We start from the raw sequence: 27,481 nt of genomic DNA on the forward strand, positions 1-27,481 counted from the left end.
CCAGCCAGGCTCCCCCCTCCCCGCCCCCCCACCTTCTCCTGAAGTCTCTCTGCCTGCAACCTCCTCCCCACTTTTCGTTCTGGAAAAGGGCTCCAGTCTCAGAAACAGGTCTAGGGTCACGTCCAGCACTGGCCCCCCAGGCTGTGCCCCGGGCCCCCCTGTACTCCTGGAGCTGCCCCCCACCCCACACTGCCCTGAGCACCCGCGATGGGCCTCGTAGGTGGCGTAGGTGCCACCGGATGGAGCCTCGCTCCCACTGCCTGTGAACAAGCAGATCTGCAGAGACCCCCCCTTCACCCCAAAACAGGCTGATGACAGCGAGTGGCAGGGCCTGGGAAGAGGGCGCAGTCAGAGGCCGGCAGGAGGTGCTGGGCGTGACGGAGGGCGGAGGGCCGGGCTCTCAGCAAGCGCAGCGTGAGGGTCCCAGGCCCAGCGGCCACCACTCCACCGCCCCCTACGCATCGGTGGCACCACGGACCACGGACAGGCCCCAGCTCAGACGCACAGCCAGAGCCAGGAGTCGATGTACAAAACAAGGTTTACTTAGAAGCAGGAGTGCTGCCCAGTATACAGTACAAACTCGGGGATCAACAAGCCTGGGAGCCGCGGCCCCCCAGGGAGGGTCTCCTTCGGGGTCAGAGCTGCCCTGGGAGAGCAGCGGGGCCTGAGGTCGTCCCGGGGCGGCCCACCAGGGGGCAGACACTCTCCACCGCCTCGAGGCCGGGGGCAGGGGCAGGGCAGGGGCAGGGCAGGGGCAGGGGCAGAGGCAGGGCAGGGGCAGGGCAGGGGCAGGGGCAGGGGCGGCCGGGCAGCCGGACGTCGGACTCCAAGGGAATCCTGGTTTCTGGGAAGCTCTTTCTCCTCATGGCACTGGCTGGACTCGCCTACCGTCCAGAGCTCAGATCCAAGTCCAGCCCCGAGTCCAGTGGAATTTTCAACAAGGGATCCAAGTACCCGGGACCCGGCTGGCTTGTCCAGGAGCCCCCCACCCCACCCCGTTCCTTCCAGAATTCGGTCAAGGCCGCACGCGTCCGTCTGTCCATCCGTGCTCTGAAGGACTCTGGGTGCGTGTCTGGGGGAAGGGGCCTGACCCGTTAACAGGAAAGAATCCTGGGACAGAACTGCCGGTTTCAGCTGCTTCGGGCCGGCCGGACGACCCAACAACACGGCTCCACAGACCAACAGCACACGACAGACACACGGACACAAGACTGGCTCTCGGCGTCCCACGTCCCCAGGAGACCCCGGCAGGCAGAGCACCCCGGCGGCCCCGCAGGCTCCCTGGGGCTCCAGGACCAGCAAGGTGGGGGTGCTGAGGCCAAGAGGAGCCTCCTCGGAGGCGGGGGCTGAGGTAGGAGGAGGGAGACTGTGGGCCTCAGTCATCTCCGGTTCCTGAATTCCCTCGGGGAAGCCGGCACCGAGGGAGGCGGGAGGCGGAGGCGGAGGCGGGAGGCGGGGCTGGAGCCGCAGGTGAATCCGTGACGGTCAAAGCAGAGACCAGCGAGCTCCGACTTCCGCTTGGTCATTTTGCTGGCTCCTCCGCCTGCACAGTGCTTTTCTTTTTCTTCTTCTTTTTTTAATTGCCGGGTGTTAAAATCGGAAGATTTCTGGTTGGAGGTTGGCCGTCTTGCCCCAACCGGAGCACTCGCGGGGGCTGCTTGGCTGGGCCCTCTGAGTGTCTGATTCCCGCCGCGTGCAGGAGGTAAAGCTGGCAGGCACGGATCCGGGGGTGCTGCAAGCTGCACCCGGGGTCCCCCGTCCCCTCCCTGCACGGAACCATCTGATCAAGGACACCCCCCGCCCCCGCCATGCTGGGACCGTCCTATAGTCTCAGCATCAGGCTAAAGCACTGCCCCTTCTCCATGGAAGGCAGGATGCAGGCCTCCCAGGAAGCCAGGGCTGCACAGAGCCCAGGGATTTTTTTTTAAAGTAAAAAATTACAAAAATAAGGGCTCTAGAAGCTGAACTCGCAGGACCAGCTGGGGCGGGGGGGCAGCACTCAGAGTGGCAAGGGCTGGCTCCAGGCGGGCCGGCATGCCCACGTCCAGCTAGCCTCCCGGAGGGACGCACACCACGCCAGGAGCGCTTTCCCACAATTCTCCCTGCCTCACCCTTCTGCCAGCAGATGAGAGGAAGGCTGAGGCTGTGGGGCCACTAAAGGAATTTGGCCCAGAAAGAGCCAGAGTCCTGGGGGGTGGGGGCCTAGAAGGCCCAGGAACAGCCCACCTGGGCTGTGACACAGCTCACGCCAGTCTGGCTAACTGGACTTCATGCCAGCGTCAGGCACACCAAGGGGCAGGGGCTTATCCTCTGGGTTCTCCAGCAGAGTCTCTAGAGCCCCTGGCTGGAACTGAAACGGGCACTCCTCCTGGGAGAAGGGGACCTGCTGGTCATCTGGGGAGCTGGAGGGGCCGGCATCCACGTCCCCCGTCGTGTGGCTGGCCTGGGAGGAGCACTGAGGGCCGTGGTCGGAGCCGCTGCTGCTGCACACGTTCACGATGCACGTGACGTTGACCTGGGTCCCGTGGCCGCCGCACGAAGGCTCTGCCGAACATAAGACAGGAGAGGGCGGTCAGTGGGGGGTCTTGGGGCGCAGGAGGTCTCCGAGGCCTGTCCTGCTGCCCAGGAGACAGGTTTAAGACAAAAGGGTCCGGAGCGCCAGGCCAAGAGCCGAGAGGCCACGGTGCCCAGCTCTGCTGTGTGACCTCGGGCAAGTCACTTCCCAGCAACTCATCCCACAGGTGGGAGGAGCCCATTACGTAAAGCAGGTGAAGGGGCCCAAGAACAAAACCTACTCCCCACTAGAGTCAGAGAAGGGAGCCGGACCGTAAGCGGGCGTTACAGACCCGGGTCACGCAGCGGACAAGGACTATGAGGAGTCCCCTTCGGGACCGCAGGCAGCCTCAGCAGTCCTGGCCACACCAACCAGGAAAAGGCGAGACCCCTCTGTCACCGGCTCCTTGTCCACTTGCAGTAAAGTCAACACCAAAGGGTTTGGAAATCGCTCCCTCGTGGAGCTGAAACATTGACCTTGAGTGTCCCCACCAGCTGGGGGGGCTGGATGCTGGGTGTAAGGGGCTGCATGCACCACGCCCCCCTACGAGGAGAGCTGCTCCTGCTCTTACTGCGGGGCCCGGCCAAGCACCCAGCCACGCCTGCTGTCAGGGGCACCCGGGGTGGCCTGGGTGTCTGTCTCCAGCTCCTGGGAGCCTGAAAGCAGGAGGGAGCAGGGAGTGGCTCTGCTCGGAACAGCCCCAGACAGGCCAGGGGAGGGACGGCTGCACTAAGGGGGCAGAAGGAAATTTCCACCCTGAGCCACCACAGCATCCAAATGTCACTCGGTCACCACGGCCTTTGCACACGGTGACTGAGACGCTGCAGGGGCGGATGGGGGACGACACGTGGGCACCACCGCACGTTCCCATGGTAGCGAGAGATGTGGGGGCGGGAGGAGGGGGGAGCAGAGGTGACACCCGAGAGCTGGGGGGACAGAGAGCAGGGGCAGAGGGTAGGAGGGGCGGGAGACATGGTCGGGGTCCACCTCCAGGCCACAGCGGAGGCCACACCAGGAGGACTATGGAAGACCTGTCGCTAGGAAATCAGAAAGATGATTCCAAGACTCAAAGGCCAGGAGTTTCTCTTTGGAGTCTCAGGCGCTCATCCAGTGAAGGTTTAGGACCACGGGCCACCCGTTCCATGGGGAGCTCTCAGGCTGGGGTGGGGGCACCAGCAAGGCATCCCAGTGATGAGGGCGGGAGGGGCCGGCGCCCCCGGGGTGGGCACCTCAGTGTGTGAGGCAGCCGGGGAGGGCGCAGACCCAGAACCAGGCGGCAGGGAGGCAGAGGCCGCAGCCCCGCCAGCCAGATGCCCTGCTCATCCGCAGCTGAGGAAGCGGAGGCTCAGCAGGGTTAAGGAGCCCGTTCAGATTCCCAAGGCACCAGAGCGGCCAGGGAGGCGTCCTGGGAGGACCCGACCCCTGCCGTCCCCTGACCTCCCACCAGCAGTGGGAGACGGACACGCAGGCCCGTGGACTTCACCTGCCCCTGCAAAATACACCCAAGGGAGCCCCAGGCTTTCGGGGAGGGGGCAGGACCTCCCTCCAACGGGGGCACTGAGGCTTCTCCCCACGGGTGACCCCGTCACAGACCAGGTCCAGAGCAAAATACATTGTGTAAATGGGGCCTGGGCTTCTCCAGAACCCATGAGGTCCCCACAGCCCTGATGCCTCAGGCCCATAGGGACTGGGCGACGGGCCACAGTGAGTGGAGCCCTGGAGACACCACTATTCACGCAGCTTTCCACCTGCGTGGAAAGGGCTCTGGATCCTGAGAGCCCAGGGGGATCTCCTGCCTCTGACTAGCTGTGTGTCCTGGGACGAGCTCCTGAGCCTCCCTGGGCCTCAGGATCTACATCTGTCAAATGCAATAGGTTTTAAGATAACACTATATAGTAGTATTTAATAGATAATTCAGATGCTATATAATAAACATAGAATGCATCATGATGCTGTGATGTTAGGACACGTAACACTTATACGCCATAACACACGGGAAAACCCCTTCCTGGATATCGGGGACTCCAAGGACGAGCTGGGATTGTCTACAAGGCCCAGGAGGCGCACAGAGTGGGGGATGGAGCCAGGTGGGCTCCCACCTCTCACCTGAGCTGCTGGAGCTGGCCTGCGCCTCCCCAGACCCATGGGCCTTCCCGGTGCCTGGCGCCGGCGGCTGGGCCCTGGGGGGCGCCCTCCCGTCCGCGGAGCTGGCTGCGCTCTCCAGGGAGCTGCTGCTGGAGCTGGGCGCCGTGGTCAGCAGGTGCTGCTGCTCGGGGCCGGGGCCGCCGTGGGCCTTATCGGCGGGCAGGTGAGGCTGGAGAGGCGGGAGACAAGGGGGAGCGGTGAGCGGGGCCAGCTCCCCTCCTCCCCTGGGCACCCCAGCAGCACTTGTGACATCAGCGGGCGGTGGCCGTGGTTCACGCGGCGCTTCAGCCCGCCGCTGCCTGTTCCCTCCATGCCCTGCTCCCCAGACGCGGGGTTCTGTGTGGTTTCTGGGATCAGCATCTGGCTGCCCTGGGTGTGCGAGCCGCGGGGCGGGGGGGGGGGGGGTGACCGTGGCCCCGTCCGCCAGAGCCCTAGGGGCAGTGCAGGACTCTGCGCAGAAGGCAGGCGAGGCCCAGAGGAGGACGGGACTTCCCGACTCCCGTGGGAGCCCTGCTACTAGGCCCCCGGGGGCTCGGCCGCATCCCTAGTGCTCCGTCCTGGATCAGGGCGCGTGTCCTGCAGGGGACACTCAGCAGCATCTGGAGACGCTGTTGGCCCGTCGCTCCCGAGAAAGGACGCGGCTGGTGTCCCGCGGGGAGAGGCCTGCAGTACGGCTGAGGGGCCCGTGCAGGGAGTCCCCGACGCGACAAGACGGGGAGAAAGCTTGGGGGGAGGTGCTGGGACTCTGTCCTCGTCCCTACGCTGGGTAAACACTGTGCCCCACCTGCCCCGTCGGGGTTACAGCCCGTCCAGCGCCCACTCCCCCCCCCTTCAGGCTGGGAAAGCGCCCGGGCCTGCGACGCTGCTCCAGCCAGAGAGACGAAGAAGGCCGCCAGGGCTCCAGGGACACCGTCTGACGTCCTGGTAAAAGGCCTGGTGGCTGGCGGGCACTGCCCCCTCCGCCCACCGCAAACCCGGCGCTCACGTACAAAGGGGGGACCACGACTTCACGGGTGAGGCCCCACGCAAGAGGACACGTGTTGCCGCAGGGGGCAGAGCTGAGGGCCGCAGTCTCCCGCAGGGACGCGGCTACCGGTCCCGCAGCTGGCAACCCCTCGACCCTCCACAGTGTGAGAAAAATAAGGCCCCTCCGCTTTAGGTGGCTTGCGACGGCGTGCCTCCCCGACCAGGAGCCCACGGCCCAGGTTCGGCTCCAGCAGAAGCCCCCACAGACCCTACTTCGTAGAAAGATCAAAGGCGAGCAGCTTTGGTGGAAGTGAGGGCAGGACGCAGGGCCCAGAACCCCAGCCTCCCTCTCAACCCCAGGCCAACCCCTCCCAGCCCCCTGGACCCGGGGAGGGGGGTGGGGGGGCAGCATGGGGGTGCCCCACTCTCTGATGTGGCCCTGCACGGCCGCCTGACCCTGAGGACGAGCACGGGCTGGCTGGCCTTCCCTCCGCCCACAGGGCCAACACGGACACAGGACACACGGACCTCCAGAATCCACTGCTCCCCCAGACGGCAAGCCAGCCCAGCAGGAAGGGGAGCAGGGGAGCGGGGAGGAGCAAGGGGAGGAGCAAGGGGAGGGCAGAGGAGCACTCACCACCTTGGCTTCTCCCTGGAGGCAGAAGGGCTTCTCTGCGGAGAAGAGAGAGGGGGTCACATCAGGGACAGTGGCTTCCTCGGGCCACACAGGCCGTAAGGAGGGGGAGCACAGGGCCCAGGCACAGCCGTTCAGAGAAGGCCCAGCCCTGGGGCGGTGATCACCCCCGGATGAGGTACACGGGGGCCCCGGCCCGCACCCCTCCGCGGCACCAACCACTTCTCTAGCGCCCGCTCTTCGTTCCCGCTGTGCCCTCACCCTCGGGTGCCCTTCCTGTCCTGTACACATCTACCCGTGGAAATCCGCTGCGGCTCACATGCCTCCTGCCCCAGAAGCCCAGGAAGATCCCCAGGATTTCCAGACAAGACTCCCAGACTGCCGGGGCCCCCGGGTGGCTCGGGTGCAGCATCTGCCTTCTGCTCAGGGCGTGACCCCGGGGTCCCGGGATCGAGTCCCGCATCGGGCTCCCTGCATGGAGCCTGCTCCTCCCTCTGCCTGTGTCTCTGCCTCTCTCTCTGGGTCTCTCATAAATAAATAAAATCTTAAAACAAATAAAAAAGAACCCCAGACTGCCACCCCCTGGGACTGCTCTGATGGCATCGTGTCTCTTAGCAGGTGAGTTAGCGGCAGTGCCTTCTGCCCCAGGCTCCGAGCTCCATGGACCAGAGCCTGCCGTTTCCAGCTCCATCTGACCCCCAGGGCTGTGCCCAGTGCTGGGCTCACAAGAGGACCCAGAAGAGCCTCCAGAACAAATGGATGAAACCATCAAAGAGGAGGGAATGAAAGCTTACTCTTCTTCTGGGTCACGATGACGCAGTTCACCAGCCCTATTAGCAGCAGACCCAAGGTCGTCACACCTACAATCAGTCCTACAAGGAAAAAGAGAAGCTCAAGACAGCTGCAGACAGCGAAGGCCGGCACCAGGGGCTGGGCAGCTGAGTCAGTGAGCAGGGGTGTCCGGGGGTCACGGGAGGGGCAAGCCCAGTCGGAGGCTCTCCAATTTAATTACACGACAAACCAGCCCAACCAGGCACCAAACTAAACGTGTGTGTCGGCCACGTTCGTCCCCGGGGTCACCAGTTTGAGCTCTGCAGCCCACGTAGTCTTCACCCCAGAGGGAAGCCCATGAGGTGGCCCAGCCCTGTCCCCATTACTGAGACCACCTGGGAGCCCCTCTGCCCTGGCGGAGAAAACGCTGACGCACCCCCCTACCCGCGGTTCTCAGCAGTGACAGCCCCGGGTCTCGGGTCTCAGCAGAGGCCACGTCTCACCACCACCTGCGTCCAGGACAGACGCAGCGGGCTCTGGGGGGGGGACCCTGAGACAGAAGGGAGGGAGGCGGGAGGCTGACCGAGCCCTCCGAGGCTTACCGATCGGAAGCGAGATGTCGCCTGTGCTGAGCCCTTCGGCCGGGGGGCTGGGGACCGCCGGGAACAGAACGGAGGTCCGAGGAGGCGTGCTGGGTCCTGGCGTTGGCTCCGCGGGCCGGGGCTGCGTGGACCCTGGCTGCCGCGTGGAGGCGGGGCGCGGGGCCGTTCTCACGGTGGGGGGCGCAGGTGAGCACACCGCATCCACGCTGGCGTTGCCAGGGACGGCCACCGAGCTACAGCTGCGGGCAACACAGGCCAGGAGGGCTCGCGTGGCCGGGCTCACTCAGGGCAGCCGGGGACTCCCAGCAGTATCCGTGCCCCCCACCCTCTGGCCTGCCCCCGTGCTGCGCCCGCCCACGCTGGCCTGCAGGGCGAGGCCGCTAGACCCCTGCCGGCTGCGCTGGGACCCGCGCACCCCGCGGCGCAGGACAGAGCCATCCTGGCGGTGGACAAGGCTGCCCGACGCCTCAACCGGAGCCGGCAGATGGGGGATTTCAGGTCCCAGGGCACGGCCGCCCGGGGGCCGCCCTCCCTGCTCCTCCAGAACCAGACCACCGGGCCACTCACATCCGGTGGGGCCGGCAGGTATCTGTGGATGACGTCGTGTTGGAGAACGTCCCTGGGGCACACGGAGCGCACACCACGTCTGACGTTGCAGTTCCTTCAGGGAAAACGTGGAACCCGTCACTAACTCAGTGGAACAAGCGGGCCTGGCCCGGGAGCCCTAGGAGACGTGTGAGGGGCCTGGGGATCTCGGTCTGCACCTCTGCCCCTTAGAACACACACGTGTGCATCTTACACACGCACACACAGCTGGGTGCTCTGCTGTTTAACCAATTCTAGGGAGCTCCTGGTCTCCAGGATCATGTGGGTTCAACTTCTGGGGCACCAGTGGATCTTCCGGGAGCTTCGGGCTTCACGTGGTCCCTCTCCGGGTCCTGAGGCTGAGCACCCAGGCAGGGGGCGCCTAACCCGGTGTGTGGGCATGGGAGGGGCGGGGAGGGCAGCTGGTGGGCAGCAGGCACCTGGCCGGGGGGACGGCTCGACGCCCCCGAAGGAGAGGCCCCCGGGGTCCCCGAGGCCCCGCCGGCCCCGTACCTGGTTTGGCTACGCCGAAGCCCGGGCGGCACCTGCGCAGGGGTGCGCACAGCCGGCACCCTCCCTGCCTCCTCAGCGTGCAGTACCAGCCCGACTTGCAGCTGCAGATGCGGTTCTGCTCCCGCGTGCAGGCCTGAGTCTCCACTTGGTCTACAAGAGGCGGGGGCAGCCAGGGTCACTGCCCAGGGCCCCCCCAAGACTGCAGGCTCGCTCTCCGGCAGGGTTCCCCCTGCGCCTCCCCCCCCCACACACACAGGGAAGGGCTGTTCCTGCAGGCCTCGGGCTCTGGCGCGTGGAAACGCCCCGGGGACCCAGCCCGCCCCCCGAGCCCGCTCACCGGCGCCGCAGCGGGAGCCGCAGCTCAAGCACTCGGGAACCCAGTTCCAGAGCTGGGTGTACGTGCTGTTCTCGCAGCGGGCACACACGGTGTTCGAGGTCTTGGTGCAGAAGAGCCTTGCGTGGGAGCCTGGGAAAGCAAGGGCCGCAAGGGCCGCGGTCAGTGCCCCCCTCCAGTCTGCTGACGCCGGGCCGAGGCCTCCTGGGAAGGGCTCCCGCCCCTCACCAGGCTCTCACATCTTGCAGGCCCCAGCTGTCGCTTCACCTCCAAAGCCCTGAGGCTCATAAAAGGCCCTTTTCCTCTGCTCTTCCCAGATGCCTGGGATTCCATCATTGGAACCGCCTGCTGCTAGTCAATCACACTTGAGTGAGAACTGGTTGGCTGGCTCCTCTCTGGTTTATGGTTGGCTAAAATTCTCCGTCTGTGGGTGCGAACCAGCAGGACAACAGCAGTGGGAATGCAGCCCCTGGTTTCCTGTCAAGGACGAGGACGCGGGACTCCTGCGTGCGTGCAGGCAAGGCAAGCCAGGAGACGGGACGGCACCGGAGCCAACCCTGAGCCCATCCTGCCATATGCACTGCTCTGCTAATCCACTGACTTCTTACAGAGCCCCTGCCAGTTAACAGAAAAAGCGTCACTTGTGAGATCTCCTAAAACGGGGGAGATGACAGGTACCTGTGTGCCCACCCGCGCCTCAGGCTAACGGCCCCAAGGCCCTCCAATGGCTTCTGTAGAAAAAAACCTAAACTCTTACCACGGCCCCTGCTAACTTATTCTCTCTGGGCAACACACTGGCCTCACCGTTCCTCAAGTTCACCAGACAGCCTCCCCACCTCAGGGCCTTTGCACGTGCTGTTTCTCCAGCCTGACGGGATATTTGGATAACCCAGTCCCTCACGTCCTGCATGTCTCTGCCCAAGTGTCGCCTCTTCAGAAAGGCCCTCCCTGACCACCACCTATAAAACAGCGTGTCCCGCTCTGTCTCCCTCGGCATCCCCCTGCCTTGTTGTCTCTCTGATAGGAGCACACATGCATTTCCTCCGCTGGCTTGTCTGTGCCTGTCAGATACGCAGCCCACAAGGGTGAGGATTTCGTGTGCCCTGCTCTCTGCTGTCCCGCCAGCACGTAGCCCAGTGCCCGACACCAAGCGGATGCTTCCTGGACAGTACGGGAGTGGACGTATGAATGAACGAGTGCCTGGGTCACCAGGAGTGAGCCACTCTGCTCTCCCAGCCGGGTTAGGCCTCGGCACCCCCTCGCGGGTTCGCCCACACATGCACTCCGCACCCCTGCGTGCCAGGCATTGCGCCAGGCCCAGGATCCCGCGGACGAGCTCACGATCCTGGTTCCGGAGGAGCCCACAGTGGAGGCCAGAGGAAAGGAGGCCACGACTGTAGGGGAAGAGCTCCCCTCGGGGGGGGTCGGGGGGCCAGTGGGAGCTCAGAGGAGGAGCCAGATCTGACCAGGCAGGGGGGACAGGCTTCCTGGAGGAGGCTACATCTAAGCTGAGGTCCAAAGGAAAAGTAGGAGCCAACCCAGAGGGGAGGGAGCTGGGAGTTGTGCCAGGAAGAGGGAACAGAATAGGCGAAGGCCCTGCAGCGAGAGGCAGGGCAAACGGTGAGCTAGAAGGAATTCAGTTAGCCACGCGCCCTCCCTCCCTGCGGGGCACCGGCCCCCACAGGCCCAGCCCTCACCAGGCGGACACATGCTGCAGCACATCTGGGTCCTCTGGTCGAAGTACTCGCTCTGCTGGCATGAGCTTCCCAGCTCCGGATCCGGAACGTAGGGGAGCTGCGTGGCCTGGAAGAGGGAAGGCAGGACAGCCATGAGCGTGGCTACCCGACGGCCACCCTGGGGCCCTGCTGGGGCTCCGCTGACGTGGGGGCTTCTCCCCCTGAGGGAAAGATAGGCGGAGGGTCCCCACCCTCTGCTGCCTCCTCTCCCTCCCTCAGTGGCGGCTGAGCCCCTGGCCGGAGCCCGAGGTGGCTCCCAACACTCCAGGGACAGATACGAGGCCCCCACGCTGCCCACAGGGCAGTGGCTTCAGCCACAGAGGACCACGGTGCTCAGCACAAAGCAGCCCTCCGCCCAGGATGCCTCCTATTCCCTTCTGCCCCGGGAATCGCCCCTGGGTGCTTCCAACTGAGTGCTGCCTCCTCCCTCCAGGAAGTCCTCCCTGACTCCCCCAGGCTGTGGCAGGTTCCTCCCCCTCTGGGCTCACTCTGACGTGGGGCAGGTGGGCGCACGGACCCCCGTGCTTGTATGCACACATCCACGTGGATGTGCCTGCACACGCATGCACGCACCGCAAACATCCTCGAGGCAGGCACGCAAACCACAGCCCCAGCATCTCTAGGCCCTCAGACTCCAATGCAGGGCTCGCAGCACAGGGTTGGGGCCCAGCGGACGACTGCTCTCGGTGACAGCAATGACGGGTCCCCCGTGTGAGCACGTGTGCGGTGCCAGGTGTGGGTCCGAGCGCTGCAGGGGCTCTAGCCCACGGGCCCTACGGCAGCCCACTCGGCCCCCTCGTACCGGCCGCCCCCCTCAGGGCTGGGCCTCCCGGCCCACAGGCCTCTGCCCCAAGGCCTCCTCCGACAACAGCCCATCCCCAGCCCACGGCCGCCCCGAAGGACCTGGGAGCCCGGGTCCCAACCTCCCCCGGGGCCCCAGCACACTGGCTGCGCCCCGCATGGGTGCCCTGTGAGCCTGCGGGGTGGGGGCAAGTCGCGATCCCCCCGCGGGTGTGGGGGCTCCAGGGCGGCGCCCCTCCTGGGGGGCACCCGGCAGCGGCCTCCCCGACCCACCTCCGGCCTGGCCCGGCACCAAAGTCCCCGCGGTGACGCCGGGAAGGCACAGGTGGCGGCGACGGTGGCGGGCACCCTGCTGCCGACACAGGGCCTAGAAAGGGGACATCCGTGCCTGTGGCTGCACGTGTGCACACACGTCCACGCGCACACACGCTCCTCACAGTCCCCCGGTGGGCTGCGGGCACCGGGACAAGAGGGGACGGGACGGGGCCATCAGGGGGCCGCCGTCGGGGTGAGGCACCCGCAGTGCCCCAGACCCGGGGCCCAGGAGCCCTGCGTCAACCAGGGACAGAAAACAAGCAAAGAAGCCCCCCTGGCGGCACACACGACACCCGACATCCACCCCCACCGACAGCAAGCGCTGGGGGCCCTGGGCACAGAGGTCCCACCCTCTGCAGCGCCCCGGTCACCCGCTCCCTGGTACCAAGGGCGGGGGGCAGCCCCGAGCGCAGGGGGGCCCCTTCTACCGCAGGGGCGGTGCTCACGTGGGGCCGAGAACCCCCAGAAGCCCGACCCTCAGGGCAGCTCCTGCGCAGCCCCAGGCCTGTCCCCGCCCGAGGGGGAGGATTTCCTGTCAGGGTCCAAAGTCCTGCCGGGAAAGGGCCCGCCCGTGGCGGCCAAGGCTGCGCTCCCCGCCCCAAGGGTTCCCGCCCCCTGCCCCCCACCGTCCCCCCTGCCCCCCACCGCCCGAGGCCTCCCCTCGAGGGTCTCTTCCTGTAGATTCTGTACTGAGCATCCTTCCCGACACTTCCTCCTGCTGGCGCCCGGGGTCAGCCCCCCCTTGAGCAACCTCCAGGCCTGTGGATCCTCTTGGACAGAAGAGAAACAAAGCCAACCGCGGCCCCGTCATGGCTTAACAATGAGGAACAGAAAGCCCCTCGCAGAGCAGAGGAGCAGGACGAAAGGTCACTCCCCGCCCTGTGGAGCCCGCAGCGGCCTGGGGCGGCCTGGGGAGGCCTGGGGGGGCCTGGGGCCGGGCACGCCCACGCCCACCTCCACCTCCCTCCAGGCCCCCACAAGGTGGCAGCGGCTCTGGGGACACGGGCCAGTGGAAGCTTCTCTATCCCTCCGCTGCTGTCGCAGGGACTCAGACCCACAGATCACCCACCCACACGGCAGCTCTGACATTTTAAAATGAGGAAATAAATTGGATAGTACTCAATTTACTCAGCAGTTTAGCAAACCCTATTTTTCAACATACAAGGTTTCAGGTAAAAAGCTGGAAATCACTGATGACTGTTAATCACTCATTTAACTGGCAGGCGATGTGACCCAGTGTGGTGATGGGGAGAGAAGGGGAGGGGTGGGCGGGTGGATGGGATGGGTAAATGAGAGGGAGAGGAGGGAGGGAGGGGAAGGGGGAGGGGAGGGGGGAGGGACAGGAGAGGGAGAGGTTGGAGGGAAGGAAAGAGGGAGGGAGAGAGATAGAAGGAGGGAGGAGGGAGAGGTGGGAGGGAGGGGATGGGGAGGGGAGGAGGGAGAGGAGGGAGGGAGGAGGGGATGGGGAGGGGAGGAGGGAGAGGAGGGGAAGGAGAGGAGGAGAGGGAAAGGTTGGAGGGAGGGAAGGAGAGAGGGATAGAAGGAGGAAAGGAGGGAGGGGAGGGAGAGGTTAGAGAGGGGAGAGAAGAGGAGCAAGGGGAGGGCGAGATAGGAGGGAGATGAGGGAGGGAGGGGAGGGGGAGGGAGGGGAGGGAGGGGAGGGGGAAGGAGGGGGAGGAGAGGAGGGGATGGGGGAGGGAGAGGAGGGGAGGGGGAAGGAGTGGAGGGGGAAGGAGGGGGGAAGGAGGGGATGGGGGAGGGAGAGGAGGGGAGGGGGGAGGGAGGGGAGGGGGTTGGGAGGGCCCATCTAACATACAATGTATGAGGCACATCTGATGTGCAAAATAGGGATAGAAAGCAGCAAAGCCACCTCCTTGGTCTCCCACAAGTTCTAGGCCATTCCAGAGGCTGGTGGCTGCTGTGGGCCTGGGCAGGCAGGCGGGTGGGCCACGTCCGGGCCTGGCCCCCCCCTCCACAGGCCTCAGGCCTCCCACCAGCCCCAGCAGCTCCCTTCTCTCTGCTCAACCCGGGTTCCCTCCTCCCAGGACAGGAGAAACCTGCAGAAGGAGCACCTGCTGCCTCCCAGGAGCAACCGTGTGCCCAGATCCGGGGTGGGGGGGGGTGCGGTTCTCCCCGCAAGGTCCACAGCCCAGCTGCTCAGAGGGGAGGGGGCATGCCCGAGCCTACAACAGGACCCGCACTCCTTGCTGCCCCCTCCCCTGCCTCCTTCTCTAACGAGGGCCCCAGAACAGGCACCCAAGTTTCCCTTCTCCCCTGACACAGACTCAGGACCCCCAGGGCCCCCCCAAACATGTGGCCTCCATCACTCTTCTGGGTTCTCTGCTTTGGCCCTTGGAGGAAGACCAACCGCGGGGTATTCAGTAAGCACCTACTATGTGCCGGCCGGGTGCAGGGCTATGGAACCCTCCCTCCACCCCAAGGGCAGGCGGGCGTGCACCCATCTCACAGCTTAGGGAGGTCATGCCATTTGTCTGAGGTCATCCAAGAAGGCTGGGGTGGAGTTGGGTCCTGCCTCTCGTCCTGGTCCTGCCAGAGGAACCTCTGGTCTCCCCCTCAGGACTGCAGATGCAGACGGAGCGACACCCTCGTCCCGGGGTCACTGCGGCGCCGCGCCCCGTCCATCTACCTCCGCGCCCAGCAGGCACTGGGGCCCTGGCTCACCGGGCACACAGGGTCTCTAACTCGGGCTCTTTCCTTTGTTTTCTTTTCTTTTAAGATTTTATTTATTTATTTGAGAGATAAAGACAGACAGAGAGAGAGAGAAAGCATGAGGGGGGGCAGAGGGAGAGGGAGCCGCCCTGCTCAGTGGGGAGCCCTGAGCAGGGAGCCCGTAGGGCTCCGTTTCTGCCTCACACATCATCACCACAGGCCCCGTCCTCTGCCCTCAGCTCCGGCCTGTTTCCCAGGTGACCCCCCAGGAGCCTCGGTACAGGCGGGTCTTCCGCAGCTGCAGCCCGTGGGGCACCTGCCACCTGAGCCGGGGCTCCCCCCTGGCGGGCAGGGGCAGGGCGGGGCGGGCGGCGGGCGAAGGCACAGCCCAGCAGGAGCAGGAGCCGCGTGCCAGGCGCAGGCAGACCGCGGGGGCCCAGGCAGGGGCGGCGGCGGGGCCCAGAGGGGCGGGGACCAGCCTCCCAGTGACGCTGCTGCACGAAGTCCGGGGCGAGCGGCGCACACCCCGCCCCTGCCCTGCCGCCTGCCGCCTGCCAGGACGTGGGGACCATGCTGGGTGGAGGCCAGGCCGCCCCAGCCGCCCCCTCGCCCCGCCCCTCTGGCCCGCACCCACCCGAGAGCTCAGGGCTGTTATTACCCCCGAGTCACAGATGGAAACTGTGCCTCAACGGCCTCCTCGCCTCCAGCCGCGCTTCCTCCCTGGCATCACGGTGCCTGCGTGCTCCACCCCAGGAAGACTGGATTTCAACCCCCTAGGCCCACCCACAGGTGCCCCCACCCCGTCCCCCTCAGGCACCCCTCTCAGGTGGGCAGGGCCCGCCCTCTCTGCGCCTGTTTCCTGGCCTGGCAACGGTACCTGCGCCTGGCGGGTGCTCTAAGCCCCTTCCAGCTCTGGTCAGAAGGCTCAGGCCCCTCCCAGACCTCAGAGGACCGGGTGGTGAGTGGGTGGCCCGAGAGGCCTCGGAAAGACTGAATGAGCTGGGAGGTGGGGCCGGGGTGTGAGGCCAGGCTGGGGCCGGGGGAGGCCCCAGCCCCTGCCCCTCCTTCCTTGCCCGGGGTGAGGGCAACCTGTGCAAGTGGCCTCTGGGAGCAGAGGGACCCGAGGTGCAGACCCCCGGCATCCCGGGAGGGGGTCTGGGTGCGCGCTGGTCCTGGGGGACGTGTGGGTGTCCCCCTCTCTGAGCCTCAACACCGTCACCTGTAAAATGGTGACACAAGGCCCTGCCCTGCTTCCTCCCGGGGCTGTTGGAGGAGCACAGGCAGGGTCCGGGGACCCCCGGGGGAGCGCTCAGGTCTGCACAGGCCCCAAGTGGTAGCCTTGTGTCAGACGGAGTATTAGAACCGCTCCTTCTGCTTGGTTTCAGCTGAAAATGGACAAGGCGAGGACAAGACTGGGCAGCAAGCTGTGCGGGGCCAGCGCGGTGCTGGATGCCGCCCTGTAAAGGAGGGGGTCCCCTGCCCACCTTGAGGCCAAGTGTGGGGAGGCTGACCTGTGACCCTAGGAGTTGGAGGGCCACCCACGCTGACCTACTCCTCGAGGACCGAAGTCAGGAGACGGTGGCAGGCCAGCTGCCGTGACAGTGGCTGGAGGCCCAACTGGGGCAGAGAGGAGGGTCCCACAGGCCAGAGCCAGGGGAACATCTGCAGGGGCGACAGGACCCCAAACAAAGAGCCTGGCTGGGTGGCCAAAAGCCAGGGCCTGGAGGGCGACTAAGTGGCCAGAGGACAGTGTCCGGAATAAGGGGCAGTAGTACGGCTGTGAGCTCCTGACGGCCAGCGGGCCTCAGAACCTGCCAGGGCCAAACAGAGAGCCAGACCTCGCTCGGGCCAGCGGGACTGCCTGTCCCCGCGGCAGCCCCTCCCCTCCTGGCCTCCTCCCCTCCCTCCCCCTGGAGGAGAAGAAACCACAGCGGTGGCACAGGGAGGCGGGGGAGGAAGCACCGGGCAAGGTGGCCGCGCCACCAGGGCCATCAGCCGGGCAGCCCTGCAAGGCGGATTCTGGAGGCTGAGTCAGCGCTCTCTTGGGCAATTGGGCAACCCTGCACCAGATGACTTCCCAGTCTTCCCCGCTCCTGGAGCGGGGCCCCGGCCCCGAATGTACCCCAAGGTGGTGGCCCTCAGTCCCTTCTCCTATTTATAAATAGACAGTGAGAGAGAGGAAGGCCGAGCAGGGGAAGGAGAAGCCGCAGCTGCCGCAGGACACTGTCCTCTGAAAGCTCTGCAACGGGGGACGGAGCCTTCTGCTCTTCCTGCCACCACGTGTGCAATGTCTTTGGGGTTTGTCAAGGCTTTTTTGAGTTTCTGGAGACCCCCCCCCTCCAGCTTAGATGCTAGTATCGTGGGGAAGGGGGTTGCACTCCCAGGCTCCCTGGGGAACGCCCCTGCGTGCAGGGAGGGGAGGAGGAGGGAAGGGGCTCCAGGGAGAAGCTTCGGGCTTTGGGGAGTAGCATGTGCCCCTCGAACCTACCCTGTTCACAGAGTCAGAAAGATGGGGGCAGGGGCGTGGCCCCAGGATAAACACCTGCTGTATACACACGGCACTGGGCACCTCGTGCGTCCCCTCGTTTACCCCCGCACCGACGTAAGTCATCAATGTTACCCCATTTTAGGGATGCAGAAATAGAGGCTTCTGGAGGTTCGACAGTACGTCCGAGAACAGATAGACAGCAAGGGGCAGACAGCAGCTAGTCACGGCCACGTCTGCTCCGTGTCCTCGGACGGTTTCATGCCCTGTTGTCTTGTCCTGCTCCCGAGAGGGACACGACTCCCCTGGGAACACTGAGTGACAAGGCACAGGCGGGCGCATGACTGTCCCGGGGGGCCTCCAGGGCCCCAGGGGCAGAGGTGCAGCCGTGGGAGGGCGGAGGCGCCTGCGGACCCCAGACCCCTACACAGCTGGAAACCATCTTCAAGCAATAGAGAAACCCCATCATTTGCATGGCAGCCCCTGGCCCCGCGGCGCCCGAGGAAGCTGCAGAGCCGTCTGGGGCCCGTCCTTGGGGGCTCGCGGGAGCCCCGGGGACTGCGGGGTGCGGCCACGTCAGGCCGGCCGAGCTGGGCTGGGCCCGCGCAGCAGAGGCTCGTCTGCCGTCATGGAGAGGAACAGCATCTGCGTCAGAAAAGGCAGACCACATCACAGGCGGCGGCCCCGAGGTGACACATCCCACTCCCTGCCTCCTGCCTGTGATGTCGCTTCAGAAGTGAGCCCGGGGCAGACAGGAAGCCCAGGCTGGTATCCGGTTCTTGGGGCCGGGCCTTGTGCCGAGTGCCAGCGCTGGACTCGGGCAGGGCGTGGTCGCTGGCTCCTTGGGGGTGGGGGGCACCCCTTTGCACCCCCCTCCCCCCACTGGCCTGCCTGAGTGGCCTCCTCGATCTCCTCCTCGGCTCCTGCCCCCCAGTCCCGGCGTCTCCTCCAGCCACAGCCTCCTTCCTCGTGGTCTTTCCAGAAGGACCCGAAGCCACCTGCCCCCAGCCAAGCGTGGCTCGGTTTAAAACCACCTGCTCCACCGCCCTCAGGCCTGAGCTCAAGGTCCCCGGGTCTAATCCCAGCCCGGCCAATCTGCAGCCTGGGGCCTGTCACCCGTAGGACCGGACAGACAGATGCAGGCCGGCCACACAGGGCCCCGGAGGGCTGAGCGCGGCCTGCAGTGAGCACCCTGTGCCCCCAGGGCTTCTGGTAGGTCCTTGCTCTTGGCTTGGCCCGGCCCGGCCCCTGCACAGGACACAGCAGGCGCCTAACAGATGCTGAACTGTTTAACAGAAGCAAAGGTTTTCATTTCTAAGGAGTCAAAACAAGTTGGAGCCAGCATGGGACGGGGAGCGGGGGGCGGGCAGGAGAGGGCTCCCAGGAGGGAGGGGTCTGTCCTCAGCTGGGGAGCCCTCCAGGCTGGCGACCACCATCGCATCCCCGGGGGAGGTTTCCGATCGCCCGCGGTGGGATCCTGGCTCTGCCTCAGTGAGCAGAGGGCTCGACACCGGGGCCTCGGCTGCCCCTCCTATAAAATGGGGGTCCTGCGGGTCCCCCTCCTGGGGGCCGTGAGGACTGAGCGCCCGGAGAAGGCCTGGCCCCACCCCCGCCCCCGGAGGTCCTGCCCCGTGCAGGGCCCACCTCCCGGCACACCGGGCACACCTGACATGAGCGGGTCCAGCCCCGCCAGGGTCTCCGAGCCCCGGCCACGCCCTCCCTGTGGCCCCGCGTTGGCTCTGATGGTGACCAGTCACTTGGCTCTGGCTGGGGCCAGTCACAGGGCCGAGGGCAGAGGGACCCTGCGTTTCAGGGTGGGACACAGACTCAACTCCGCCTCCCAAGGGCCTCTGTCCCGCGGCCTGTTCCACGGCCCTAGCCCTCCCTGCAGCCCGTGGGGCCCCCTCTGCTTCACTGCCCCTCCAGGCCGTTCTCTAACCAGCAGTGGCTCCCACTGCCCCCACCCCGGACAGCACGTTGAATTCAGACTCCCCCTTACGAGCCAGCAGCACGAGACTTCGAGACTTCGTCTGTTTAATAAACGTCAGTCTCTTCATCCGCAGACAGTATCCGCTCCGGGGGCTGGGGTGAGCCGTCAGGAAATAGGACACGGAAAGCGCTGGGCGCCCGGGGTGGGGGCTCGGCGGCTAAGCGGCTGCCTTTGGCTCAGGCCATGATCTCAGGGCCCGTGATGCAGCCCCGCAGCCCGCCTCTGCCCCTCCTCCCTCCTCAACTAAATAGATAAAACCATTAAAAAAAAAAAAGATGACTATTTAGTAGCCGCTCCCAAGATCGCTGGGGCTGCCACCGTTAGCACAGTCTACGTGTCCCGCTGCTTGCGTTAGCTGGTCCCCCGCGGCCCCCAGCCCCCTGTGCTGTCACTGCTCCTCGCCAGGCTCCCCCCCCTCAGCTACAGTCTAGCCACCGCCCTGCCTCCCTCCACGCCCACCCCCTCCTGTACCCACTCATCCCCACCCCGCCCACCCTCAGGGCTCAGCTTTCAGAGGGATCCCCGTGTGGTCATTGCAGGCCGAGGACCTGAGAGAGGACAGGATCAGGGGCAGAGGCAGGGAAGTGACAATAAAAGATGAGGGCAGTGACCAAGGGGCCATCCAGATGGGGGTGATGGCGGGGTGGGGAGGGACAGGAGGGGACAGGAGGCCGCAGCAGCAGGCAAGAGGCTCCCGGAACGAGCGGGACGGAGTCTCTGCGAGCAGGGCTGTGGGTCAGCAGGAGCAAGGCCAAACGGGGGCGCCCAGGATGCCGGCGGTGCAGGGGGCTCCTGCTACCTAAGGTGAGGTGCTGGGAACAACCCCGCCCCGGAGTCACCGTCAGGTCCACAGTGGGGCCGTGGGAGTGGGGCCACGCGGAGGCCAGGGCTGCGCCCCCCTCTGCCCACAGCCACGATCCCCCACCCCGCACGGCACAGCGCCACCCCCAGCACCTGGGGCCAAAGGACTCTAAGGCAGGGTGGGCCAGGTCCGGGGGCTGAGGGTCGCGCGCGAGGAGAAAGAAAGGGGCCGAGCCCTTCAGAGCCGGAGGCTGAGCCAGGACCAGGCCTCAGAGCCCCGGCCCCGGGCTGCGGTCATGTCGGCAGCCTCTGGCACCTCCCCGAGAAGGCCTCCCACGGACGGCCCAGAAGAGACCGCGCACGGCCCGCCTGTCCCCAGACGCCCCCCGCCCCCCAGGCCCACTCGATTCCCTGAACCCGCGGCCACAGCAGCCGTACCCACCCAGGGCCAAGCTCAGATGGAAACACTCGGTGGGCCACTGTCTGGACAGCAAAGGAAAACAAACAAAAGCCCCTGGGGATTTCTGCTGCGTCTCTGGTCGGCGGCTGGGCCACCAGGGCCCCGGCTCCCGGGTCTGCTGGCCTCTTGAGGACCCAGCGCTCCAGAAACAGACCCGCCCGCGGGGCTTGAAGTCAGAGGGCCCTCCACACGCCCTGTCTGCCCCACGCAGGCCCACCCGGGGCCCGGGAGGGGCGTCTGCAGCCTCGCTCTGTGCCCATGTCATCCCCTGGCGCGGGAGACCTGGCTGATGGGCCTTCTCGTTCTGGAGGTGGAGCCAACCGTCTGGGGATCATAAACCTCACGGGTGACACCTGAGACACACCTGTCCCCACCCCTCCACCTCCGCAAAGCCGGACGTGGAGGCCCGAGGCGGTGGCAGGACGGTGTCCCCCTCATCGAGAAAGCAGGGCACAGAGGCCAACCACAGCTGCAGCCTGGGGCCTCCTGGGCAGCTGCTCCCCACCCGGCTCCCCCAGCACCGCTCACATTCGGGGCGGGAGGAAACCTAGTCTTCCGAACCCCGGTCGGTCGGTAAACAGACACTTCCTCCTACTAGGTGCGTCACCCGAGAGCCCCAAACCACAGTGATGTCACCACCCCCACCCCATGACCTCACAACACACTACGGTGGAAAATGACCGTGGGGCCCGGGGGGTGGGCCCTGCCACAGTGCAGCAGAGGGGGGCGATGCCCACAGCCCTGGGCCGCGGAGGAGGCCGGCAGGGCCCCGAACCAGCGCGGAGGGCAGGTGCCCGATGCAGGTGGCAAGGCACTTCTTCGAGGAAGCCGTCGCTCCCCACCAGGCTTCCCTGAACTGGGGGTTCCCAGACAGCCGGCCCTGCAGCGGAGACCCACGGTGCACACGTGCCCACGGTCTCAGCCCCGACGGGCCTGGCTTCCGCACCTTACTAAGGGGCAGGGAGGCAGGGGACCCGTGAATCCCCTTCTGCCTGGAGCTGCTGCATCTCGGAAGCGAGTGGACAGGCAGCCAGGATTCCTCGATGCTAACGGCGCCTGGGTCAGGGAGATGGTTCCAGCAAAGCCAAGGGGATTGAGGTCAGCAGGAAGGCAGTCTGGGAGGCCAAGCCAGGAACAGCGCGGGGTGCTGGGCTCTCCTTCCTGGGGGAACTTCCAAACCCCTCACCCCTCGGCCGTGGCCTGTGGCAAGCATGTGCAGAGCCGGCACTTGCCCGACATCCAAGAGAATGTCAGGGTGGGTAAGGGGGTGGGTCACGGGGTGGGTAACGGGGTGGGCGACGGGGTGGGCGACGGGAGGCTTCAGATTGGGATGCCGAGCCCCAGAGAAGCAAAGGACCTGGGCGCCGTCACGCAAGCCCAGGACCGCGCTCGGCTGGGAGCGCTGCTCTCCTGACAGGCCGGGGCTCCTTGCTGGAGCCTCGCTGACTCAGAAGTCCCTCAGAGCCCGGAGAACGGACGGCCTGGCCTCAGACGATCCTCCACGGGGCTCTCCCTCCGCGGGGTTACGAGCAAACAGAAGTTCAGGAGCACAGAGGCGAGAGACAAGGTTTTAGAGACAGCCCGGAAGGCCCATCCCACAGGCGGGAAGGCTGAGGCCGTGGGTCATCAGGGTCCACGGCGCCACACCGAATGTGCCCCCTCGCTCACCCTCAAATGTCATAAAGCACCTGCCATTCTCAAGGACTGGGGGTGGGCCTTACTGACCCCACAGCCGTGGCCGCAAGCTCAGGCCCCGAGCACAGGCGACCGGCCAGTATGGGTGGCCCCAGGGTGGAGGCCGGGGTAGGAAAGGCCGCTGGGCAAGGGTAGGCACACGGGAGGCTGCTCTCGGGGCTCCACCAGGCCTTGGGGCCCCACGGCTCAGGGACAGAGAGACCCCCCTCAGCCAGAGCGCCCCGCAACCCGGAGTCAGGTGAGGCCCTGCAAAGCCACAAACGCGCAAGTGGCCGCTGGGGAGCCAGGGAGCCGGGGGAGCAGGGGGATCTGGGGGAGCTGGGGGAGCCCGGGGAGCACCTCCGAGCGACCGGGAGCCAGCGCGATGACCACAGAGTCCCCGAGGCGAGGACGCAGCCTGGACAGCGGGGGAAGGGACCGAGCTGAGGGCCCTGTGACTCCGAGGCCTGGGCCCTTCCCCTAAGTCATCAACTCCGCTTCCCCATGGCCAGCCCGGGCGGCCGGAACTCGGGGCGCCGGCACCTCCACCCGGTTCCCGTTCCCCTGGTGGCACCCCGCTCTCCTCCCCAAGCCCCAGCTTCCCTCCCTGCCTGCTTCTGGGCAAGTCACATGTGGACAGGGGCCCTGAGTCACTGCCAGTGGGTGGCCCCGTCACGAGCTCGGGTGGGGATGTCGGGGACAGGAAGGAGCACTCTAGGGAGAGCACCCGCGCCCAGACAGACCCGAGCGCAGCACAAGGCGGAGCCCCGAGAAATACCCCGGACGGAGGGGGACGGACTGGAAGCAGCCCCGCCACCCCTGGCTTCTCACGCTCTTCTGTCTCACCCAGAACACGGGGCGGTTCCGCAGCTCAAGTGAATACTGTCGCCCACGTATTCAACACGTTTGAGCACCTACTGCATGCCGGGCCCTGTTCCAAGCCGCTGGTTCCCGACCAGGGCAATGGGACGTTTACACTGGGGGTGACATCTTTGCCACAACGAAAGGGGGGTGACTAGTGGCGTCGAGTGGGTGGAGGCCAGGGATGCTGCTAAACATCCTACACTCAGGACAGCCCCACAACAGCCACGCGGCCCAGTGTCACGTGTGCTAGGAACCCCGTTCTGGGCTGCGAGCCGAGGGCAGGTCCCGGCCCTCACGATGCTGACGTTCCAGTAGGAAGGAGCAACGGAAGTGAAAGAAATAGGACAGATGACAGGTGTTGCATGAGACCACGGAGCAGAGAGGCGCCTGGGGGGCTCAGTCGGTTGGCTGTCTGCCTTCAGCCCGGGTCACGATTCTGGGGTCCTGGGATTGAGCCCCACGTCAGGGCCCCTGCTTCTCCCTCTCCCTCTGCCGCTCCCCCCACTTGTGCGCTCTCTGGCTCTACCTCTCTGTCAAATAAATAAATAAATAACATATTTTAAAACAAAACAAAGCAGTTCAGGGGAGGGAGGACGCCTGGCGGGGAGCTCTCCTAGGCAGGATGGTCAGAGAAGGGCTCTCTGAGAATCATTTCTTTCAGCAGAAGGAAGTGGAGTGAATGAAACCAGAGGACATCAGTAGGAGGAGCATTCAAGATGAAGGCAGAGGCAAGTGCTAAGGCCCTGAGGTAGGTGTCTGTGTGGCATGCTCAAGGATCAGAAAAGCAGCCAGCATGGCATAAAACTGAGAACTAGCACTAAATGTAACACACGCACACACACACCATGGCTGGCATCAAAATTCCCCCCACCCACCCCACCTAATGCACAACCTTCCTGGCTATGCCCCCAGGAAACACTGGATGGTCAGGACCCTAAAAGGTGCCCCACGCTGGAGAAACACAGTGCTCCAGGAGCCCCTGGGTCAGGCCCCAGGACGGCGGTGAGGGTCACCGGACACTAAAATGCGGGCAGGTTCTCAGCCGTATCTGCTGCAATGCCCTTCACACGCACTCGGCTCTGAAGGAGAGCAAGGTGCACAGACAGGAGAACGGACGGAGGCTCACTGCCGGGGCCCAGCTCACCAGGGCAGGTGGGGCAGTGCCCAGGTCCACAACCCCTGGCAGTGGGGCTCCTGCAGGGCTGGAGCATCTCGGGGTCCCCAGAGCCCAGCACCAGGGTGGCCTGGAGAAGGTGTCCACACATGTTGGGGGAATGAATGAGTGGCACCGTGGCAGGGCACCCGGCCGCCTGCCCCGGCCCTGTGCTGGGGTGCCCCACTGCCAGGCCACAGCCTCATCAGCTGGCAGGTGCCCCTCCGGGACGTCGGGCAGGCCAAACGAACATTCCGGGTCAGCACGGACACCACTCAGCCACCTCCACTCCAAAGACCACCATCCCCAGGCCAGTCTGGGAGCCCCCGGCGCTCCCCTAGACTCGAGCTGGCCCGGGCCCTGGGTAATGAAGAGGCACGCAGTGGCCCCGCAGCCTCAGGAGCTGCGGCGGGAGGTGGGCCCCGTCCCCCAGCAAGGAGCAGACAGCCCGACGGCCGGGCCGCCCACCCCGGAGGGTACCGAGTGCTCGCCTACCCTGCCAGCTTTCCTGCCGGTCACTTGCCCGATGCCCGAATGAGAGGAGGGAGTGACGCATCCACGCCAGCCAGCAAACACGGATTTTAAAGGAGGCGAGAGCCCTGGTGGCAAAGCCAGCCTGCCACACCTGCCGCCAGGTCTCCTGGGGGCTCCCTCCTCACAGCCACCTTGCTGAGTTCACAGGGAGCATGCGGGACCTGGGGCAGGGGGGGCAGGAGGGGCAGATAGACACAGGGAGGCCAGAGCGACAGGAGCTCCGTGCTCGGGTCCCCGCAGCCCCCGCTCGCCCCCGGCTCTACAGTCCTGGGAAATGTCACCCCATCCCTGGGCCTCGGTTTGCACACCTGCCCCTTGAGGAGGCGCCGTAAGGAAGCCTTCAGTGAGATTCCGAAGGCCGAGGACAGTGCCTGGCACTTAGTCCAAAAAAAAAAAAAAAAAAAAAAAGGAGCTACTGTGGGACTACCAAGGGGGAGGAGGACCCCATGGGCCCTGCAGTCCAGGAAATTTCCATCTGTTGAGGTGGGTCAGACAGACTGGATTAAAAGCAGAAGAGAGTCTGTCCTCAGGAGGAGCGAAGAGCAGAAGATCCAGCTGGGAGACCGAGGGGAGGCTTCCCGGGGAGCGGGCCAGGGGACGGGACACGCCCGGGGGATGGGGGGCGAGAGGTGGCAGAGAGAACCCAGATCGCGGCTCACTCCGACCTCGGACGCTCGGGGCAATTTGTGCCTCTGCCGCTGGAGGCCAGAGACAGGGATGGGCAGGGACGGAGGTCCCCCCGCAGGAGGAGCGATCCACAGGGAAGGTCGGGGGGCAGTGGGGCCAGAGAGTGGCGCCAGGCCGTGGAGCACCCGGGCAGGGACGAGAGCTGGTCCGGAGGGCCCCCACGCTCCCCCAGGACTTGGGCCTGCTCCTCTTCCCCAGGAGCCTCCGGGACCCCAGGGTTCCGGGGACGGACGGCACCTCTCCAGGCCCGGGCCTGTGACTCGCTCCTGCGCTCAGAGCTGGGACACCCTCTGGGGCCGCCCCAGGGCACATCCTGGCACCCACTGCGGGGGAGTCAGTTCTGGTCCCACGGCCTCCATCCTCTGCCCTCAAGAACCGGACTCTAAAGCCGTCTCCAGTCACAGCCAGTGAATCACTCCGCCTCACCACACGAGTCAGTGCCGCCTCCCCCGTCCGCCCGGCCAAGGTGGTCACCTGGGTCGGCACACGGCGCGTCCATCAGCGTAAGGGCACCACGGAAGGCGCGAGGGCACACCGCCTCCCCAACCAGGCCAGGCGGGATTGACGGAAGGGCGCCCCCCATGCCCTTCCATGAAATACAAGTTCTCTGAGCCTCTGTTTGCCTTCTCTGTGAAATGGGGCTACTCTGTCCCACCAGGCTACGGGGACAGCCCCAGAAGGCAAAGGATGAGCAATCTCCTCGCACGCTCCACCTTGCTACTGAGGTGGGTGCAGGTAACGCTGACCAACACCTCCTCCACCTTCCTGGAGTCCCTGAGGGACCCCGGATGCCTTTGATAACACGCCCAGAAGGCCCCCCTCACCTCCTGTGTCCCCAGAACTAAGCCCATGGGGCCCTGAAGACACTGTCTCCTTCCCATCACCCAGAGCCCACAGAGCACAGGCTCTGAAATGGTCCCCGGACACCCCAAGTTGGTCCTGGGGTGGGGGGTCTGTGCAAAGAGTGCGGGAGACAGCCCACGGCCCTCCTGTGCCCTTATTAGGCGCTTACTGCACACCTGGCCCTGTTCTTTCAGGGCGCAGCCCTGGTATTTCTAAGAAAGAGGAAAACCATAGCCCAGAGGAGGAGGAAGTCTGAAGAGGGTGCCCGCGGCCCCAGTGGGGACAGCACCCTGGTATGGAACCACCTGCCCGGTGGGGTGCTGGCTCTAGTGGGGAGCAGCCCGGGGCTGTCCTGGGGACCCGGGTTCGAGCCCTGGCGGCCTTGGGCGGGGTGCCCGGCGGGGGTCTGGGTGCACGAGCCATGGTCGTCTCGCCGGTGGGGGCGGCACCTCGGTTGCCCTGAGCCCCTGCGGGGTGCCCTGGGGTGGGTAGGGGTGGAGGGAGTGCGGGTAGGCACCCTGGGGTGGGTAGGGGTGGGGGGAGCGGGGCCGGGGTGCCCTGGGGTGGGTAGGGGTGGAGGGAGCGGGGCCAGGGTGCCCCGGGGTGGGTAGGGGTGGAGGGAGCAGGGCCAGGGTGCCCCTGGGTGGGTAGGGGTGGAGGAAGCGGGGCCAGGCGCCCCGGGGTGGGTAGAGGTGGGGGGAGCGGGGCTGGGGCGCCCCAGGGTGAGTAGGGGTGGAGGGAGCAGGGCCAGGGTGCCCCGGGGTGGGTAGGGGTGGAGGGCGCAGGGCCAGAGTGCCCCGGGGCGGGTGGGGTGGAGGGATCGGGGCCAGGGTGCCTCGCGGTGGGTAGAGGTGGGGGGAGCGGGGCTGGGGCGCCCCAGGGTGAGTAGGGGTGGAGGGAGCGGGGCCAGGGTGCCCCGGGGTGGGTAGGGGTGGAGGGCGCGGGGCTGGGGCGCCCCAGGGTGAGTAGGGGTGGAGGGAGCGCGACTGGGGCGCCTCGGGGTAGGTAGGGGCTGGGAGAGCGTGGCCGGGGTGGGTAGGGGTGGGGGGAGCGGGGCCGGGTGCCCCGGGGCGGGGAGGGGAGGGGGAGCGCGGCCGGGGCGCGAGGGCGGCGCGAGGCACCCACCTGGCCGGGCACGGCGCGCCCCGCGCCCCAGAGCTGCAGTCCGGCGGCCAGCAGGGCCCACAGGGCGGCGGGCGCCATGGTGCGGGCGGCCCGGGCGGCCCCGACTGTCGCCCTCGCGCCTCCTCCCCGCGCTCCGCTGCCTCCCGCGCCTCGGACGGAAAGCGAAAGCCGGCGGGCGGCGGGAGGGAGGCAGGTGGCGGGGGGGCGGGGCCTCGAGGCCACGCCCCTCCAGGCCACGC

The 27,481-nt window shown here is 66.2% G+C and overlaps 1 protein-coding gene across 1 annotated transcript; it reads right to left on the reverse strand.

Annotated features, from left to right (window-relative positions):
* Positions 1-520: 520 nt before the first annotated feature.
* LOC112678127 (tumor necrosis factor receptor superfamily member 1B) lies at positions 521-27,390 on the reverse strand. The gene is made up of 10 exons (XM_025477238.3): positions 27,243-27,390; positions 10,802-10,907; positions 9,108-9,236; positions 8,771-8,920; positions 8,240-8,333; positions 7,673-7,911; positions 7,094-7,171; positions 6,303-6,337; positions 4,661-4,868; positions 521-2,544 (listed from the first exon to the last, which is right to left on the reverse strand). The coding sequence occupies exons 1-10, from the start codon at positions 27,318-27,320 to the stop codon at positions 2,258-2,260; spliced, it is 1,404 nt and encodes a 467-aa protein (XP_025333023.1). The 5' UTR covers positions 27,321-27,390; the 3' UTR covers positions 521-2,257.
* Between the last annotated feature and the right edge of the window lie 91 nt (positions 27,391-27,481).

The sequence above is a fragment of the Canis lupus genome, chromosome 2 (assembly GCF_003254725.2).
Source record: "Canis lupus dingo isolate Sandy chromosome 2, ASM325472v2, whole genome shotgun sequence".
Lineage (NCBI taxonomy): Eukaryota > Metazoa > Chordata > Mammalia > Carnivora > Canidae > Canis > Canis lupus.

What these genes read in the sequence shown, in the direction of transcription:
- LOC112678127 (XM_025477238.3), bottom strand. Translation starts at nt 27,320, where the DNA reads ATGGCGCCCGCCGCCCTGTGGGCCCTGCTGGCCGCCGGACTGCAGCTC. An exon ending in CGGCTCCCGCTGCGGCGCCG is followed by an intron (nt 8,921 to 9,107) that starts GTGAGCGGGCTC and finishes CGCCTCTTGTAG; the next exon opens with ACCAAGTGGAGACTCAGGCC. An exon ending in CGACATCTCGCTTCCGATCG is followed by an intron (nt 7,172 to 7,672) that starts GTAAGCCTCGGA and finishes TTTTCCTTGTAG; the next exon opens with GACTGATTGTAGGTGTGACG.